Source organism: Akebia trifoliata, chromosome 11 (assembly GCF_017979445.1).
Source record: "Akebia trifoliata isolate Shusen 1 chromosome 11, ASM1797944v1, whole genome shotgun sequence".
NCBI lineage: Eukaryota > Viridiplantae > Streptophyta > Magnoliopsida > Ranunculales > Lardizabalaceae > Akebia > Akebia trifoliata.
This window is the reverse complement of record NC_141385.1, coordinates 28,659,830-28,672,093: the sequence shown is the minus strand read 5'-3', so window position 1 is coordinate 28,672,093 and position 12,264 is coordinate 28,659,830. Positions and strand designations below refer to the sequence as shown.

The window sequence follows — 12,264 nt, the reverse complement described above, 5'->3', positions numbered from 1 at the left end:
GTTAGAAGCTTTGGGATGAGCTGATTTTTTGTATAGGGGGCGGTTCAACAGCCCTAAAGTTTGCCAAACATTGTGCCAAACATTTTTCAAAACATGGGTTAGAAGTTTTGGAATGAGTTGATTTTTTGTGAGGATGATCTCTATGATGAGGAGATCATCTTCACCAAAAATCAGCCTATTCCAAAACTTCTAATCTCATCAAAAGTGATTTACAAAAATTGGATTGTCCACGATTCTTCAACTTATAAATTAGGTCATCCTCACCAAAAATCAACTCATTTTCAAACTTCTAACCCTATCAAAAATGATTTACAAAAAATATTTGGCATAATATTTGACAAACTTTAGGGCTATCCAACTGCTCCATATATATATATATATATGGGAAATGTTCAGCAACAAACATTTTGGCAAAACATTTTTCAAAACATGGGTTAGATGTTTTAGAATGGGTTGATTTTTGGTGAGGATGATCTCTACACCGAGGAGATCATCCTCACCAAAAATCAGCCCATTCCGAAACTTCTAACCCATGTAGGACAAAACGCGTTTGTTAAAGTGTGTGGTAAAACTTAGGGTGCTGAACATTTCCCATATATATATATATATATATATGGGTCCCGTTCGGCACCCTAATTTTACCACACACTTTAACAAACGCGTTTTGTCCTACATGGGTTAGAAGTTTCGGAATGGGCTGATTTTTGGTGAGGATGATCTCTATGGTGAGGAGATCATCCTCACCAAAAATCAGCTCATTCCAAAACTTCTAACCCCATCAAAAATGATTTACAAAAAATGGACGGTCCACAATTTTTCAACTTGTAAACATGGGGCTAAACATTTCGGAATGGGCTGATTTTTGGGGAGGATGATCTTCTAATCATAGAGATCATCCTCACCAAAAATCAGCCTATTCCAAAACTTCTAACCCATGTAAGACAAAACACGTTTGTTAAAGTGTGTGGTAAAGCTTAGGGTGCTGAACGGGACCCATATATATATATATATAAGCTTTACCACACACTTTAACAAACGTGTTTTGTCTTACATGGGTTAGAAGTTTTGGAATAGGCTGATTTTTGGTGAGGATGATCTCTATGGTGAGGAGATCATCCTCACCAAAAATCAGCTCATTCCAAAACTTCTAACCCCATCAAAAATGGTTTACAAAAAATGGACGGTCCACGATTTTTCAACGTGTAAACATGGGGTTAAACATTTCGGAACTTAGGGTGCTGAACATTTCCCTATATATATATATATATATATATATATATATATATATATATATATATATATATATATATATAGGGAAATGTTCAGCACCCTAAGTTTTACCACACACTTTAACAAACGTTTTTCGTCTTACATGGGTTAGAAGTTTTGGAATGGGCTGATTTTTGGTGAGGATGATCTCTATGATTAGAAGATCATCCTCCCCAAAAATCAGCCCATTCCGAAATGTTTAGCCCCATGTTTACACGTTGAAAAATCGTGGACCGTCCATTTTTTGTAAATCATTTTTGATGGGGTTAGAAGTTTTGGAATGAGCTGATTTTTGGTGAGGATGATCTCCTCACCATAGAGATCATCCTCACCAAAAATCAGCTCATTCCGAAACTTCTAACCTATGTAAGACAAAACGCGTTTGTTAAAGTGTGTGGTAAAACTTAGGGTGCCGAATGGGACCCATATATATATGAAAATATGAAATGACCACACATCCATTCGGTCAGTGGGTCACATAAACACTAACATAAAACGGGGCGCCAGCTGACGTTGGTTAGGTACGGGACACCGTTCTGATCCCAACTCAATACAAAATTACAAGTAAGTTAGACGCTTGACACAGACTTTAACGGCCATTGGTAAGTATGAGGACCACCTCTTCATCTCTTTATTCCCTTCTGTGCTACCATTTTGAGCTCTTCTCAAAGGGCATTCTGCAACTCTTCCAATCTTTACAACTTCAACCCATCAAGAGTAGGCTCTCCTTTCCTCTAATACTTTACTCTATTTTGGACCCAATGATCTCCCCTTCATTTGCATTCTCCCTTACTTCCTCTTCTATCTCTCTTTCTGTAGCCATTAGTCGCTCACGATCATCGAGTGTTTCCTCGATTCGTTGCTGTGAGGACTCTGTCGGGTTTACCCATGCAGAGTCCAATAACGGGTTGGCCAGTTTTCCAGAGAAGAATTCTTTGGTGATTCCTACATCTTACTTGCCTCCTCGGCCTCGACGTATAATTCTAGTGAGGCATGGGCAGAGTGAAGGGAATGTTGATGAGAGTATCTATACTCAAGTTGCTGACCCGAAGATCCGACTCACTGAGAAAGGTTTGGCTGAAGCCGAGGAATGTGGAAAGAGGATTAGGGAGATGATTGAGAAGGATGGGGCAAATGATTGGAAGGTTTACTTCTATGTTTCGCCATATAAGAGGACTATTGAAACGCTAAGAGGTCTAGGCAAGGCATTCGAGCCTTCGAGGATTGCTGGAGTGAGAGAGGAGCCACGTCTGCGCGAGCAAGATTTTGGTAAGTTTTTTTTTTTCTTTATCTCAGATAATGTTATATCTCATGATAGTAAAATCAATGTTTTTAACCCATAATCGAAGAAGAGACACTGTTCGTGATCTAAATATCTCAGACTACATTACAGCCAAATGTGTTGCAAAGTTCATAACAATTTTCATGTAAACCCCTTCTATAGAATGGGCATTAGAGAGCTGAAGATGTTGAGATTGATGAGTAAACATATAAGATTGATAAAGTTCTAAATAGACACATTTATTAAAATGGAGTAGCCCCAATAGGTAATAAATTAAGGGAAGGTCGACAAGGATCGTTTGATCATATACAGCAAAGAACAAATACTGATCCAATTAGAAACAAGTGTAAGTTAAAAGCTCTAAAGTGGTGAGAGGAGAACAAAATGACGTGGATTGAAGTTGTGGAAGAGGATATGAGGAGGAGAAATTTTGTTTAAGTAGGTGGAGAAGCTCTGATTTGTAGAAGGAAATTAGCTTGGAAGTTGAAGTTTATGTCTCTATTTAAATAAGCAGAAAAACGAACTCTGTTGGAAGTATTGGTCTAATAAAAAAAACCATTTTATGACAAGAAATATAATCCCTACTACCTAGATTATATATGAAAACATGATCTGCTTTTGATGAATTTATGATTTCGACTCACTATTCCTTTTAATTACCAAAACGTGAACGTTAATTGTAGATGATAAAATTAGTATTTCATCAGGATACAGCACGTGCCTTGATGAGGACAAGAATTGAAGGGTAGAAAAGCGATTGCAAAAGGGTAAGTGGTATTTAGGACAGGTCAATAATTCAGCTCTGCCCAACAGGAGGGCAGGGCATAAATCAAAATTTCATCAGGATATTGCACGTGCCCTGATGAGGATGGGAATTGAAGGGTAGAAAAGCGATTGCAAAAGGGTAAGTGGTATTTAGGACAGGTCAATAATTCAGCTCTGCCCAACAGGAGGGCAGGGCATAAATCAAAATTTCATCAGGATATTGCACGTGCCCTGATGAGGATGGGAATTGAAGGGTAGAAAAACGATTGCAAAAGGTTAAATGATATTTAGGACAGGTCAATAATTCAGCTCTGCCCAATAGGAGGGCCTAATTGACAGGGCAGACCAAGTTAGAACATTCGCAAGATCCTTTACCTCGCTTATCAAGCTCCGAGATTCTAGGAAAAATCCCAAGATTCTTGGAGCACGATAAGTTGAGTTCCATTTTTGATTTAGGATCCCTGTGATCATGAGATACCCTGTGATCAAATCCTGAATAAAGGGAAACCTTGAGCTTAGGCACATCCTATATAATAGAAGAAGGATCCAAGGCTAATGTGGTTCCTTTTTTTTTTTTTTTTTTGGGTTCCTTGGAGATTGGAGCTAATACTGGTGACATCTTTTTTGCAATTCTAACTTGATCATCGGAGAGTTATTGACAAGTACCACACCAGTGCTATCAGGGAAGAGCAAGGAATTTCTTCTTGGAACCACAGAGCGAGGTAAATTGAGGTAAAACCCAAATTTGCCTCTATAGTAACGAATTTGAAGGTTTAAAGTGAGAATTTCGCAGGTTTAAAGTGACTATCTCGCATGTCTATTTTTAGTGAGGTAGTCACTTTAAACTTGCGAAATTGTTGCTGTTCACGTTTTGGTAACTAAAATGAAAAGTGAGCCAGAATCGTAAATTCTTCAAATTCAGCTCATAAAATGGTACTTCACCCCTACCATTGCTCTTTTACATAAAAAATGCAAACCGGTACTTGTGAACATTCATATTGGGGGGTCTGTCCTGCATTGATTTTTGGTTTCTTGTTGTAACTTGGTTTTGTAATTGAGATTGCCCTTGTGACTCTAATTGGAGCTATGAAGAACAAATTTTGATGACAAGAACCACAGGAAGTCTAGAATATTATTCAAATGAAGGTACCAAATTTTTTGGGAGACTTTATTCACAAATTTCTATGAGACAGAATTTAACCTTTATTTAATCTCATAAATTGAGATTGAGAGATTGAAAGCCTTGTTTTCACAGAAATAGTGGAAGGATCTCATCATCGTCCATGGAGGTACTCAATCTTGCAAAACCACATAAATACATTGTTATCTTTATTAGGATTTATCATTGTTTCTCATCATTTGCATCACATTCAAACTCGAGGGTTGTTCTTTAAAATCCAGGAGTTTTGACACCGATAGTATTCTTAAAATCCTACAGCTTACATTCTGCTAAAACTCGAATAAATTTGTATTCCGAACAATTTTTTTAAAATGTTCCATTATATTAAAATCCTCGGATTTATATTTGACCCTTACAGTTGAGTACAATTCATGACTTGAAACTTATAATTGTACCGAAAGCACAACCTATTGTACCATATCTTGGTCGTTGAATTTATATTTTTGCTTAAAAAAAAAAGGAAGAAATATTCCAAACGTAATCTTAATCAGGGCATAACATTGTATCCAGAAGTCAATTTGTCTACTATTATATTTTGGATAGTTCATGAAGATCTATCCAATTGGAATTGCAAAGAGGTTCAACCATTCTTATGCTTACATTTCACATTATTTCTGTATTGTTTGAGCATAATTTCATAGTTATTCAGTTTATTTCAATTCTAAAACATGCAGCAAATTCACACTTGTTTCTTGTTGCAATTTTGTTTTTTTTTTCATTCCCAGTCCAATACATTTGACAAAATTTATACCCATTTTTGCAAAAATCCTAAATTTTTTGTTTCAGTTGTGCAATCCCATTGTTGCTTTCTGTTTCTCCTATTTTACATCGATATTGAAATTTTTTCTCTAAAAGTCTTTGTATTTGGGTTCATGCGTCTTACATCGCAATACTAACTGAACTTGATCATTGTTTGTGTAAAGGAAATTTTCAGGACAGAGAGAAAATGCGGGTTGAGAAAACTCTTCGTATACTCTATGGCCGGTTCTTCTACCGTTTTCCAAATGGGGAATCTGCTGCCGATGTCTATGACAGAATTACAGGTACAATCAGAGTTAGAATTTTTACTAATTACAAAATTCATTCAGCATGAACTGAATCCATTCAATTCTATTTTTATTGATTTGAATTAACATGTATGTGTATATATAGGGGGCGGTCCAAGGGACATATGTAAAAACAATGGTTTTCCAAAATATGGGTTAGAGGTTTTGGATTGAGCTTATTTTGTGTGAGGATGGTCACTATGATGAGAAGATCATCCTCACAGAAAATCAGCTCAATCTGAAACTTCTAAATCCATCAAAAGGGATTTACAAGTTATTGACAAAAATTGGCAAAAAATCGACGGTCCACATTCTACATCACTTTTAATGGGTTTAGAAGTTTCAGATTGAACTGATTTTTTTTTTCGGATGATCTTCCTATCATATTGATCATCCTCACGAAAAATCAGCTCAATCCGAAACTTCTAACCCATATTTTGAAAATTTATTAATGTTACATTGTTTTTACATATGTTTTTTCATATGTCCCCTGATCCTGACCCATATATATATATATATATATATATATATATATATATATATATATGTCAAGAATTGATCTTGCTCATGATCATAGATTTAAAGTTATTCGGAAGCCTACCTCGTGCCATCAAAATCGGTAAATCGAGAAGAGAAAACCTGTAGTAGTATAAATTTACTTTAGTGCGAATCGATTCAACTTATCTTCTTCTTCTTCTCTTTTTCTCTCGTTTGGATTGGCTAGGTTTTACCATTCTTGATGGAATAATGATCAAAATCTCTTAGCAATAGAGCTCCACGACTTTGGCAATAATCTCTAGTAGGGGTGTCATTTCATTCTTCTATAGATGAGAGTAGAGGGCGTACAGTTCCTCTTTTTGTAGTATTCCCCTCAAGGTTTTTTATTAAATCTTAATAAGGATTCTATCCAATTCTAACAATTTTGGGTTTCTTAAATGAGTTGAGATCCTGTTTGGTGTCCCATTCCTATACATAGGAAAGGTGTCTACGTGGCATGTTTGGATTGGAGAACATACACATTGGGCTTCGTGCACGACTTGGTTAGGAGCCCAAGGTGATTTAAAACTCCAACTGAACCATGCCACATAGAAACCTTTCCTACTTTATAGGTAAGGGACACTATAGAAGGTCAATACCTTCTATAAAGTAGAATCCAAATAGATTTAAAATACTAAAAATGTAGAGGCCGATTGGGCCACAATCACACATGGTCTAACAATCAAAATTGAAATTCATTGTTTTGAAGCAAGTTACAACACTACCACCACCTTATCCCAAAAATTTGGAGTGGCCTAAATGGATATCGTATCTCCATTCCAGTCTATACAAAGTCAGAGTCTTTTCTTATTCAGAGTGACTTCTTATCTATTTTTCCTGTCTCCATCCTTTTTTTTGGGCCTTCTTCTCGTTCTTTTATGACCTTCAACATGAATGTTTCATTTAAATTTACCTTTCCTAGTCTTTGCACTTATCCTTCAATGCTTTCCCCTTTTTCTTTCAATCTACAGCTAAGATTTAAATTTTCAATTTATGAATTGTTACTTATAAAGGATTCAGGGAGACCCTTAGAGCAGATATAGACATTGGACGCTTTCAGCCACCAGGTCGACGAAGTCCGGACATGAATTTGGTAATTGTTTCTCATGGCTTAACGTTGAGAGTGTTTCTAATGAGGTGGTACAAATGGACTGTGGAGCAATTCGAGGGCCTTAACAATTTGGGTAATGGAGGCATGCTTGTTATGCAAACTGGATATCGAGGAAGGTGATTGTTTACTTTTTCACATTGTGGTATCTGAGATTTCTCCATGAGAGAATTACACAAACGGGTATTAATTAACTTTTGGAAAATCACTGAATACTTATAAAAATACAATTTCTATTCAACTTTTTAAATAATTTTACTATTTTCTTATGCAAATGAGTATAGTGGCAAATTCACTGAACAGCTCAAGACAATCCATGTAGTTGGAACGATGAAGTGGATCAGCCATTCTTATTTTTTTGCATTTTGGGCATAGTTTAGTAGTTTTTTTTATATCGAAGATTATTAAAACACCCCGGAAATGTTAAAAATAAGATGGTTGAACCTCTTTGCCATTCCAATTGGGTAGATCTTTGCAAGCACTCCATAAACATATATACTAATTGTCAAGCAGACTTCCCGATCAAAATTTACTTCAGGAAACAGATCATGGTTTTATTTTGTAGTTTTCAAACAAAAAGCATGAATTTGTCGCTTTTGAACAAAATAAAAATTGTGAATTTGCATCTTGACCCATTTTCATAAAAAAAAAAAATGTTATGTGCAACAATGGGTATATATCCATTTTTGTGATTATATTTTAATACCTGGTTATGTAAATTTTACATAGTTAATTCATACCGGTTTTCATAATAAACCATTTAGTTTCTATACTGATTGTTATCAATTCCTCATTTCTTTTCAAGGAAAAGTGGGAAATGCAACAAATTACCTGTTTTTATTTTTATTTTTTATGTAGCGGAATGTAAGACCTTAATCAAAGCTTAACTTTTCTTTCGGGCATCTGCTATATATATGATTTTAGGGTACTTAACAAACATTTGTCCACTTGTAATTGCCAAGGGGTTCTGCCATTCTTATGTTTTTTGCATTTCGTAGTTATTTTAATTGTTTTTGGGCACAATTCCTTCATCCAATCCCAAATATTTGAAATAAGGCTTTAATGAGGATAACTTTACATTTGACACCTTCGAGTTTAGAATTGGTAATCGTATGATTTTACAGGGAAAGATTCTGATAGACACCATCAACAGGTATAGCTTACTGGTGCATCACACCCATGAAGAATTAAGAGAGTTTGGACTGACGGATGCAATGCTTAAGGATCAAGAGTGGTAAAAACTTCTGGCTTTCCTCAAAAATCTGGAACAGTTCTATGTCTCACCCTGAATAACAAGTTGTGGGTTCTTTTCTCTAGTTAAGCTAACCAATTTATTTGTTTGTTGTTTTTAACATAGGCAAAAGACTGCAAGGCCGGGTGAGTTGAATTATGAATGGTTAACGTCGGGACCAACATTCTTTACCCATTTTGACGACGAAGACAACAAAAGTTAAGATGGAGGATCAAGTTTTTTCAAGAATCATCTCCACATTAGCATGGAAAACATGGAGTTCAATTACTTCATTACATTAACTTGGTTATTATCAAGTTTAATTATAAATTATAAACTTAATTAAGTTTGTAAGTCAAGTTTACTGGTTGAATGGTTTCTTAAAGAAATGCCTATTTATAAAATTTACTGAGCATGTCAAGACAACCGAAGCATAGGCATATAAGGAAACTTGTAGCTGTTTTTTCTTTGTAAAGTGAAATCATAAATTTGTAGTAAATCCATTGTCTTGGAACACTATTCATTATAATATTCTTGATTTTCTTTCTGAGTTAGAGGCTCTTCTTCAGGAGTCAGGCTAGCCTGACTAAACTTCATAAGATTTCAAATGTTACTGAGGGCCGTTGGCCCCACATGGATTGCCACAACTGTGATCCATCATCACAACCCTCCAGATTTCATATAATTTTTTTTTACAGTTCTTAAAATCAGGATATCTACATCACTGTGGCATTGGATCATACTTTGAGATGAGAAAGCTGGTGTCATCAGAGGAAAGTATTTTATAGCCGAAGTTACTAAAAGCGATAGTATTTTACTGAAATTACAAATGTTTTAATATTTATAAAAGGTGTAATATATAACCGATTATATAATGGGTAAATTTGCAAATAATTGCAAGTATGTATTGCAATTTCAACTAGGTATTTACCTTTCGCAGTTCATTACTTTAGAGCAAAATGCCCTCATTGTTATCGATAATTATAAGATTGCCATCATAAATTAGCTGACAATGGATTAAATCAGCCTCACATTTACCCAAATAATCGTAATGGATTTGACAGGTTTTCTTTGCATTAAAATCTTTAAATTTGTTTGACATACGCATTATTATTTTAAATAAAAAAGTCAAATAAAAGAAATATGCAACGATTGATTATTAATTTAATTGATTATGTCCAGCAGTGTAACTTCAATCCTTCCAAAATGAATTTATGTCAACATAAAGAAGAAAAAATTGAATTGTTACATCTTCATAACCATCCCCATTGTTTGGAACCAATTGATGAAGTGTTTTGTAATGACTGAAAAATTTAACTCATATATCTCGAGGAAATTTGAAGTTATGATTTTTCAAATTTTAAGCTTTTTACTGTGATTTAAAAATATGGATTGTTATTTACAAAATTTTGAGGAAAATCGACATCACCATTAGATTCAAAAGGGTAAAAAAAAACATACTTTAGCCTGTAAGTATGCCTTAATCAAAGTTTGATCGAAAAAAGTTATACAAATCTCATTTTGCACCTCAAGTATCTACCCAAATGGGGGTATTTTGAATGAGTCGGAATTTTGGAAATCCAATCATGCCATGAGATTCGTTGAAAAAAATCAATAAAGATGAGGTATAAGTTTGCAAAATTTCAAGTCTCGAGCGACGAGTTATCATCAAACAAAACAAGTATAAAAAATAAAAAAATAAAAAAAATAAAAAAATAAAACATTTTTATCCCTGAGACACTGTAAAAACTAAACTTAAGTGAAATTTTAGAATTGTCTATCTCTTACATTATTTTATTTTCTAAAGACAAACCCTAAAGAAACCCTAGTAGAGCCTTCCACCTTCCATCTAGGTTTTCATCTATGTAGAGATTTCGTTGGACTTCGACGTAGAAGAGAAAATTGATTGGCTCGTTGCAAGCTTCAATGAGAATCAAAGAAATAATTTTTTTATTTATAAAGTTGGGATGTGAAATCTTCAAGCTTCAAACCCAGATCTCGAGTTGTGAGTCGACGAAGAAGAGAAGAAGCCTCACCTTTTTGAGAGCTTCATGTTGATTCAAGAATCACATCTTGCTGGAAGAAAAGTTTAGAGATCGGACAACGAAGATCACTTTGAGCTGAAATTGGAATCGATCCTTTATATAAGATGCAATCTAGTAGGGTTTCTTCCCTTTTACCTTGTAGTTGCTAAAATTTTTGTAGAAAATTATTTTCCAACTAAGAACTCAATCCGGATTTCAATCTAGCATTGTTTTCTTAAAAAGTCATGCATGATTAGATGTTTAAAACTCTTAGCTCTCGTCTTAAAAAAAAAATAGAAACCACGTAGTTTTCATTGTTTTTATGATTATATTGTGTTTGGAAGGTTTTGAAAAGATTTAGATGAACTTGGGACAAAATTAGAGGTTTTAAAAAAAAATTGATATTGGTTGGTGCGGCGTAAAAAATTGCTTTCTGTTGGGTTCTTTGACACCCACCATCAGTGGCTCAAACAACCACTAATAGAAATGGCTTTCGCTACCAACAGAACCTGTAGTGACCCCAAATTCTAACCCATTCATCATGATTCCATGCTAAAAGCCAATGCACTAAAATCGTACTCTCAAAGATGATAGTAAAGTAAATAAAAAATACGGTGATATAATATAATGTCATAGCGAAAAATTGAATTTAAATGTAATTATATCCACAAAATAATTGAAAGATAATAATATTTAAAAATTAGAACTCAAAAATCTACCAAAACAAAGAATTGGTGATACATTGCACTAACATCAAACCCTACATGGAAGGAAATGATTCTAATGCATTTGGAAACACATACATGTTTTCAATGTAAATAAACACAATGTAATATAATCATACTGAAAACATAAACATATCATAATTTAAACAATTTGCAAAATATCTTCCCATTTAATAAAATAAAGAATGGTCAATAAGTTAAATACAAGCAATGGTATTGTTTTTATTAAGATTGTTGAGAACCATGGTTGGATACCACCTAGTCAAGATCTAAATATATTCTAGATTTCACTGATGTGAAACCTCATCATTAATTCCTAATTCCGTGGCCAGTCATTGCACTTATCACAATTGAATGACCATTTATCCAGTTCAGTAGTAGTTGACTGTGACTATAAGATACAGGTCCTTTCATGAAGTGTTAGTACGTTTAACTACTTAAGACTGTTAGTGACTATTGACTAGTTATCTTCATCTAAGTCATCATGATTACCATTAAAACTATTCATCCTAAATAGTATGCCACTTAGGACGTGATATGACAAGCTATCCTTCTAAGCATTCACAAGCTCTTTAACGGATCCCAAAATGACTACGTATAAGTACATTTTTAAAAAAAAAATAAAATAAAAATAAAACATAAAAGTTTGTAGAATGGATATTCAATTTCCTACCATACAACAACTCAACCCGATAAAAATAAATAAAAGTGGTCATCGTCTTGCGATAACAGAATCTTAAATAAACATGCAACATCGCTTACGAAAATAAAAAGTGAAAGTTAACCTTGGTGTATTTCCTATTCATGGTCGCTGTCTAGCTTGGGATGTTTCTCAAATCTGATTATGTAATACCTTGAGTTTTTAATTCGTATCTCGAGAAAATCTAGTAGTAAAATCGTGAGAAAATTCTAAAAGAAAGACTTTGGGTAAAATACTCGGATCTTGTTAGGTTCATTTTTAATAAAAATTAACTTCACCATTAGATTTAAAAAGGTCAAAATATATACTTTAACCTATGAGTAAGCTCGAATTTGAGTTCGAATGAAAAAGTTAAAAAATCTTCGAATTTCATGTTAAGTGAGACCTAAAAGAAGGA

General features: G+C 34.2%; 1 protein-coding gene across 4 annotated transcripts; it reads left to right on the top strand.

Annotated features, from left to right (window-relative positions):
• The first annotated feature begins 1,844 nt into the window (after positions 1-1,844).
• Positions 1,845-8,972, top strand: LOC147391211 (phosphoglycerate mutase-like protein AT74H). 4 transcript variants are annotated; one of them, XR_015183093.1, is made up of 7 exons: positions 1,845-2,538; positions 3,967-4,048; positions 4,572-4,605; positions 5,431-5,539; positions 7,093-7,306; positions 8,312-8,421; positions 8,545-8,613. XR_015183093.1 is itself a non-coding variant. In XM_086459507.1 (7 exons), exons 1-7 carry the CDS (start codon positions 1,878-1,880, stop codon positions 8,639-8,641), a joined length of 1,278 nt encoding a protein of 425 aa, XP_086315633.1. In that variant the 5' UTR covers positions 1,848-1,877; the 3' UTR covers positions 8,642-8,972. The 4 variants fall into 4 exon arrangements, 3 of the variants coding, with proteins under 3 accessions (XP_086315633.1, XP_086315634.1, XP_086315635.1); XM_086459507.1 differs by having other exon boundaries at positions 1,848-2,538; positions 8,341-8,421; positions 8,545-8,972; XM_086459508.1 differs by lacking the exons at positions 3,967-4,048; positions 4,572-4,605 and having other exon boundaries at positions 1,852-2,538; positions 5,420-5,539; positions 8,341-8,421; positions 8,545-8,972.
• The last annotated feature ends 3,292 nt before the right edge of the window (positions 8,973-12,264 follow it).

Excerpts from the sequence above, each read along its gene's own strand:
- LOC147391211 (XM_086459507.1), top strand. The coding sequence starts at position 1,878 with ATGAGGACCACCTCTTCATCTCTTTATTCCCTTCTGTGCTACCATTTT. Across the intron at positions 2,539-3,966 it reads TCTGCGCGAGCAAGATTTTG|AGTTATTGACAAGTACCACA; the intron begins GTAAGTTTTTTT and ends TGATCATCGGAG. Across the intron at positions 4,049-4,571 it reads ACAGAGCGAGGTAAATTGAG|AAATAGTGGAAGGATCTCAT; the intron begins GTAAAACCCAAA and ends TTGTTTTCACAG.